This window comes from Sinocyclocheilus anshuiensis, unplaced genomic scaffold (assembly GCF_001515605.1).
Source record: "Sinocyclocheilus anshuiensis isolate Anshui unplaced genomic scaffold, SAMN03320099.WGS_v1.1 scaffold299, whole genome shotgun sequence".
In the NCBI taxonomy this organism is placed as follows: domain Eukaryota; kingdom Metazoa; phylum Chordata; class Actinopteri; order Cypriniformes; family Cyprinidae; genus Sinocyclocheilus; species Sinocyclocheilus anshuiensis.
Window position 1 is genome coordinate 807,338 of NW_015552565.1, and position 7,190 is coordinate 814,527.

General features: G+C 34.7%; 1 protein-coding gene across 2 annotated transcripts in view; it reads left to right on the forward strand.

Annotated features, from left to right (window-relative positions):
* The first annotated feature begins 1,958 nt into the window (after nucleotides 1-1,958).
* Nucleotides 1,959-7,190, forward strand: part of LOC107664863 (condensin-2 complex subunit H2-like) — an 8,065-nt gene continuing 2,833 nt past the window's right edge. Inside the window, exons 1-11 of one of the 2 annotated variants that reach the window (XM_016455540.1) lie at nucleotides 1,959-2,143; nucleotides 2,412-2,503; nucleotides 2,592-2,721; nucleotides 2,823-2,924; nucleotides 3,626-3,687; nucleotides 3,780-3,855; nucleotides 3,943-4,008; nucleotides 4,223-4,302; nucleotides 4,511-4,677; nucleotides 5,222-5,340; nucleotides 5,442-5,516. In XM_016455540.1, the coding sequence (XP_016311026.1) occupies nucleotides 2,608-2,721; nucleotides 2,823-2,924; nucleotides 3,626-3,687; nucleotides 3,780-3,855; nucleotides 3,943-4,008; nucleotides 4,223-4,302; nucleotides 4,511-4,677; nucleotides 5,222-5,340; nucleotides 5,442-5,516 (861 nt within the window). In that variant the 5' untranslated portion in view covers nucleotides 1,959-2,143; nucleotides 2,412-2,503; nucleotides 2,592-2,607. The remainder of the gene's footprint in view (nucleotides 2,144-2,411; nucleotides 2,504-2,591; nucleotides 2,722-2,822; nucleotides 2,925-3,625; nucleotides 3,688-3,779; nucleotides 3,856-3,942; nucleotides 4,009-4,222; nucleotides 4,303-4,510; nucleotides 4,678-5,221; nucleotides 5,341-5,441; nucleotides 5,517-7,190) is intronic. The other variant, XM_016455539.1, reaches the window with a different exon arrangement.

Below are 7,190 nucleotides of genomic sequence, written 5' to 3' on the forward strand. Positions count from 1 at the left end.
GGAGGACCTGTGAGGAAGATCTTGGCAGACCAGCCTCAGATGACACATGGGACTGTGTCCTGAAGCAGGTTCAATCATCATCAGTGTGTGCTTGGCACTCATTTCAATTTAAGGTGAGACACTGCAGGTGAATAGGGTAAAAAAAAAAAAACTAATAGTTATCGCCTTACCCAGCTGATTGATTATATTGATAATTGCAAACATTTTTTGTATTACAAGTTTTCTAAAATGTTAGGTTTAGATATGCCAATGAGTCATTATTTAATGAAATATGCACTAATTTGCATACATTTCTTGTACAAAAATCTAAATACTGGATGATGTCAGTTTCAAAATTCTTGTTTAATTTTTTTGACATATGAGAGTCAAACGTTTTTACAGAGGGAATTTTGGGTATCTCATTTTTGTCACTCTATAATTCAGAAAATGCTTAGAATGGACAGAAAACATTATATTTTCACAATTTTGGGGGGATTAAAATGTTGCATATAATCAAGCTAATTATATATGAACAAAGCCCTCTGTAAAAACCTTCAGGATATTCAGGAATAAAAATGTAAAGTTTGGTGTGTGTAAGTGCTACTGAAGTGGAGATTTGTGGCTCAGTGTAGGAGAAAAAACTCATTTTGAGAAAACGGCCTTCAAAAATATGTATTGTAATTGAAATCTATTGACACAAATAGATAAAGTGCTATTAACGAAACACTTAACAGTATCTTTTGGATGTTTTCTTTCCACTAGTCTGAAAAAACACTTTATGAAAAACCAAAAAGCCCAAAATCTCAAACTTGACAGGTGCATGAAAAGTGTGTGTGTGTGTATATACATTCATTTTTTTCAATTATCTTATGAAAATTATTGGTCAGAATTGAAGTAATCACGGGGAATATTTCCTCAGGGTTGAGGGATTGTGTTGAACTGATTTGTATTGAAAAAAAAATATTTGAGAACAAAATTAATGAAATATAACAATTCAATAATCCTAACATTTTGTACAGTAATTGTCCACTTTTATCTTAGTTATACATCTCTGGGGTTAAATAAGTTTTTTTAATTATTTGTCTGGCTGCCTTATAGCGACCTCTTCTGGCCATCGAAGACATTCACACTATGGAGCAGTGGGGATGTTTATTTCCCCCCTAGATTAAAATAAAATAAATAAAATAATATTAATATTGTGTAGTGCAAAGAATTGTTGCTGTTATTTTTTACTTTTTTTAATAACCCATTTGACCTATGCTTTCTTTAAATTGTCTGACCAACTTATGTATATGTATATTTTTTTACTATGTAAAATATAAAAAAATTAAGTATATACCAGGGGTAGGCAAGTTCGGTCCTAGAGAGCCGCAGTCCTGAAGAGTTCAGCCACTAGTCTGAAAAAACACTTTATGAAAAACCAAAAAGCCCCAAATCACAAACTTGACAGGTGCATGAAAAAACAGTGTTTCTGCCTGCAGTGTCTCCCCTTAAAATACATAACACTTATAAGTCAAAAGTCAAATGAACCCAAATTTATGTGTAATAGCTGTCAATGTGCTAAGGGTTCACAAGTTCAACAAACTATTGCTCAATATTGTATTTAAGCCTCTTTCAGCAGTTCTCCAGCACAGGTTCCTCTTGTAGCATTATTTATGTTTCCCCAGAAGACTCATGGTTATCAGCAACAATTGGTAAAGACCTTGATTTTTCTGCCTTATTAGAATGCAAAGCAATACTAAATTGGAAGGAAGCAGTTCCACCCATCTGGTGGATCAGAGATAATGTCTTGGCTCCACCTTGAAAAGATCAGATAGTCATTAAGAGGATCTGAAAAACAATACTGAATATCTCCCTGTTAAGCACTAAATAGATGTAAAAATTGTTTGTTTGTTTGTTTGTTTGTAAGTATGTATATATATATATATATATATATGTATATAGAAATAAATCACGATACGCCTCCAGGCCGGCAGAGGGCAGCGCTTCAGCGGACGTCCGGTGACTTCGGTCTGACGCCACGCGCGCGGCAAAAACAAAAATGACGTATGCGCGGTATTTCCCTAAAGTGTAGATTTTATTATTATTTTGTTATATTTCAAGAAATACACGAGCAATAAGTTATTCTTTTATCCAGCAACCGTTGCTTATTCGCATACTAAAGGTGAGCATATTGATATTGATGTATGATCGTGTTGTTGGAGCTTCAGTGCTGTAAAAGCTCTTACTACTGCTTTAAACGGTTTAAATTAAGTGTAACTTACAGTTTAACGGTGATTCCGAGTGGTTATAAAACTTTAACCTTAAATTTAATGATAGTGTTCAAATAATACAGCTATATTTATTGTGCGTGTAGTTATTAGACAGCTAGCAAATCTCCTGTATACACTTAATGTGATTCAGTAACGATTTTTGTTTTTATTTTTTGTCAGAGACTGCACAGTACAGTACAGGACCAAAGTAAAACATATCCTTGCAAATCAAAGACAACATGTCATGTTTTTTTTTACTTTTCAAAATTTAAGTGAGCCTTAAAACATTCTTAATATTTTGGAGGATGGTAATTAATTTTAAGTATGAATTATAATGCCTGTAAAAATTATGATTTGCAGGGTTTTTTGGAAATACATGGCCATGGATTCTGCAGAGACGAGATATGCCCATCTGCTGCAGCCGCTGCGGGACCTCACCAAGAACTGGGACATTGACCTGGCCAGCCAGCTTGGAGAGTATCTTGAGGAGGTGAAAAAACACTAACAGACTGATCTAGAACCACCTTAATTCATTTAAAGGTTAATATTCTAGCCTTAGTATTGTATTGTTGCTGTTGTATGTGTTGACAGCTCGACCAGATGACCATTTCATTTGATGGGGGGAAAACCATGATGAACTTTGCAGAGGCTGCACTTTTAATCCAAGGATCAACTTGCATCTATGGCAGAAAGGTTAAATATGTGATGTTTTGTGTGTGTTACAGTGATTAATTTCACAAAAAATAAGTACAAATTATCTCATTTATTTAATTACTTTATTTACTCTATTTAGTTCATTTAACAAAAAGTTTTATGTGTGTCAGAAAGAAATAAGATGATATTTTATATTAGTGTTTTTTTTTATTTATTTTTTTTAAATAAACTAAAGGAATAGTTCACCCAAAAAACTAACATTTTCTGAACATTTACACACCCTCGGGCTGTCTATTCTATGAATTTATTTCTTAATCGGAACAGATTAGGAGAAATGTAGCATTATGTCACTTGCTCACCAAATGGATCCTCTGCAGTGAATGGGAGCCGTCAGAATGAGAGTCCAAACAACTCATAAAAACATTACAATAATCCAAAAGTAATCCACATGACTTTAGTCAATCAATAAATGCCTTTTGAAGTGAAAAGCTGCGTGTTTGTTAGAAACAAATCTACCATTAAGGCGTTTTGACGTTAAACCTTAGTTTCTGACCAAAATACTAGTAATACAAAATACTATCTGTTAGATGTAGAAACAAACTCACCTACATCTTGAATGGCCTGAGTACAATTTCAGTAATTTTTCATTTTTGGGTGAACTAATCCTTCAATATGTCACAAAGACGCAAACTTAAATTGAAGATGTTTTCTTTACAAATTGATCTGTTCGGAATATTTAGGTGGAGCTCCTTCACACTTTGGTGTTTCAAACATTGGACTACATCTCTAACAAAAACAAGAAGTACGTGTCCTGGACCTCCGTTTTCTGTTTAATCTGTTGAATGTGCAGTTGGTATGTTCATGTTGTCATGCTATTTGTCTTTATTTCAACAGGCGTAACAAACAAGGTTCTTCATCAGACGGTAACCATGAAGATGCCACTTCAGGCAATGAAGACGATGATTGTGAGGTGTGTAAATGAGCAATAAGGCTTGTTAATTTAAACAAAAATTAAATGTTTTATATATCTGTGAATAATTGGGTATTTTTGATGCAGTTTGATGAGATTGAGCAGGATGAGAATGTCAACTCTCAGAATATAACGATGAAAGATCCAACAGAGGTGAGTTGGGTTTCACCTCATCAAAGATTTTGACTTAAACTTAATGTGTATACTGGACATCCATGCTATTCTGCGTTTGTGTCTTTGGGTAAACTGGGGGAAAAAATTATGAGTAAAGTTCATATGCTTTTGATATTTACTAATATTACTGTTTAGTAATTAATAAACTTGTATAGCAGTTGTCTGTACAAATTCTTTCGTATTCTTTTTTTAGCCAGTGAAGATTATCCGTCTCCCTCCTGAATCTCTCATTCCTGTAGAATCACTTGAGAAACAGAAATACCCCCTTCTCAGGTAAAGACACTCTGACCCACACAAACAAAGGAAATGGTTGCACACTGTTCCTTCTTATTGGTACTACAGTCCAGCGACATCAATCAAGTCCTCTTGCTCTTCAGGACAATATTGTCTGAACAAGTGAATCAGTTGTTGGAAATTAAGCTCCTACTTATAAAGAACTAAAAATGCTTTACCAAAATGATTGTTAATTGTTATCCTCTAGTCTTAAAGGGGAGCTTCTTGGCAGCTGTAAGGATTTTCGAATTAATCATTTCACCATGGGCGAATCAGGATTGATGCGTCTGGGCTCTTCCCACACTCACTTCCTAAAGGAGGTCGCAGAAATCCAGCACAACTTCTTTGTACATGCACCTGTGCCCTTAGACAATGGTGAGGACACAGACTTATCGCGTGACAGTCTATACAGATGGTTTGCCTTTTTTTTTTTTTTATGTTTCATGACTTAAAAGTTTGACATCAGATAATCAAAACTGATTAAAAAGTCACTTTATTGTCATCAAAGAATCCTGAAAAAATTTATTACAGTTTCTCTTTAAAAAATATGAAGCAGCACAGCTGTTTTCAACATAAGAAATGAATATTTCGCACCAAATCAGCATATTAGAATGATTTCTGAAGGATCATGTGACACTGAAGACTGGAGTAATGGCTGCTGAAAATTCAGCTTTGCTATTACAGAAATAAATTACATTTTAAACGATCTTAAAATAGAAAACACTTATTTTAAGTGGTAATAATATTTAATAATATTAGTTTTTTTCCCGGTATTTTTAATCAAATAAATGCTGCCTTCAAACACATTTTAAAAAATCTTACCCCAAATTAAACCTGAATCTTACTCCTATTTCAAGACTAATAGATTACCACACTGGTCTCTTTTGTTTTTGTCTGATCGTTGTCATCTGGTGTCCAGAAGGTGTAGCTCAGGTTATTGGTGGTTATGATGAAGAAGATGTTGGCGCAGAGGTTCTTCCTCCACTTGAAGATCATGGGATGGAAGTGGAGTCTGAAGAGAGGGTGGAAAGGCATCAGGTGCCAAAACAGTTTGTGTGATTTAATGTTAATATATTTGGCATTCAGGCAAAGGTCTGTTAAAAGTAATTTTTTTTATTTTATTTTTTTTATTGGTCTAGGCCCCCAGTGAGGGGAGGATGTTAAGGCCGAGACCTGCAGTACAGCCAATTCCAGAGGAACCCAAGCAGCCCAAGGTATAGAGCGGTGCACTGACATTAAATGGCCACTTTTCTTCACACTAAATCAATCAAGTAACCACATTCACATGAAGTACATGTTAAATTATCAATATGTGACCCTGGAGCACAAAACCAGTCTTAAGTCACTGGGGTATATTTGTAGCAATTAGGGATGCACCGATACCGATACTGGTACGCTACCGATACTCAATAATGCAAAATGACAATAGTAAACACAAATTTTTCAGTTAAAGACAGTTCCGAGAGAGCACAATTCTGTTGTGTGATCTTTGATGTTTACTCACTTAGAACACGCATCATTTGGATTAAAGGGGTCATATGATGCTTTTTTAAAGATCATTATTTTGTGTATTTTTACATTAGAACATCTTAACATTTATTTATATATTATAAATAATATGTAATATATAATTAATATGGAAATGTCATGTATGCCCAAAGATACATATAGGGAAAAATAAATAAATCAATAAATCAAATAAAAATAAATTATAATAATAACGATTTTCCTGTAGCAACTGCTGGACAGAGAAATGTAACATTATGTACATGAGTAACAGTATTACAGTTTTGGCCTGTGAGAGTGTGTCTACTGGCTGTGTGTTTCTGGATTGTGTTTGTCCCTCAGGTCATGGCACAATGCTACTAATTTTGCAGCAATATTTGCACATTTGGCTTTTTCGCCGAGAATTAAACAAAGTTTTTCAGTTGGGCTACAAATGATAAATTGGGGAAATATTTTATATTATTTATATTATAATAAAAATATTATTTTGGGGTAATAGTGGTCTCTGATGGTTTGGTATTTGGGGCATTCTGTGAGGAAGTGCAGCTCTGTTTCGGTCTCTCCCAGACTGCAGTGGGAGCAGAGTCTCTCCTCACGGGAGAGCCAGGTTTGTCTGCGCCGGCCCGTCTCTACAGACAGACTGTGCTCGCTGAGTCTAGGTGTTTCAGGGCTTTATAATGGTATGTGCTGGGGTCACTTGTCTTTAGGTGTTTCCAGAATTTGATGGCTCTTTTTTGGATGTTTAGAAGGAGAGGGTATTGGCCTAATTCTGCCCTGCATCCGTTATTTGGTGTTTTTCTTTGGACTTTGAGTATTCTTTTACAGAAATCTAAATGCATATTTTCAATTGGATGTTTTTCCCAGTTTAAAAAATAAAATTTTATAGGTGAACCCAAGACTTCACTGCCATATAATACAATTGGTTCAATTACTGATTTGAAAAGTTTGAGCCAGATTTGGATTGGGATGTCAATTTTAATTGATATTTTTATGGCATAGAAAGCCTGTTGAGCTTTCTCTTTGAGCTCATGCTTGGCTGTACTATTCTGCATCAGTACAAATACGTGCTCGCGTTGCCTGTGTTTTGCTTGCTTGAGTGTTTCTGCATTATATGAGTGACTCTGGAATATAAATCGCAGCACGTTTCAGATGAAAAAATGCGACTTCTATTTCTGAAAATATCACAGTAAGGAGATTTATAACGAGTGGTTCCATTATTTGCTGCATTATTACAGCAAAGCACGTGATTACAGTACTAAGCCGCTTCAATGGAGCAGCTCTAATGCTATTAAATTAAAGATGATGTAACAAAGAGCAAAAAAATGAACAGTGAAAGTAACAAAAACTTGTAAAATAAATTTTAATGGGCATAATTAAATGTG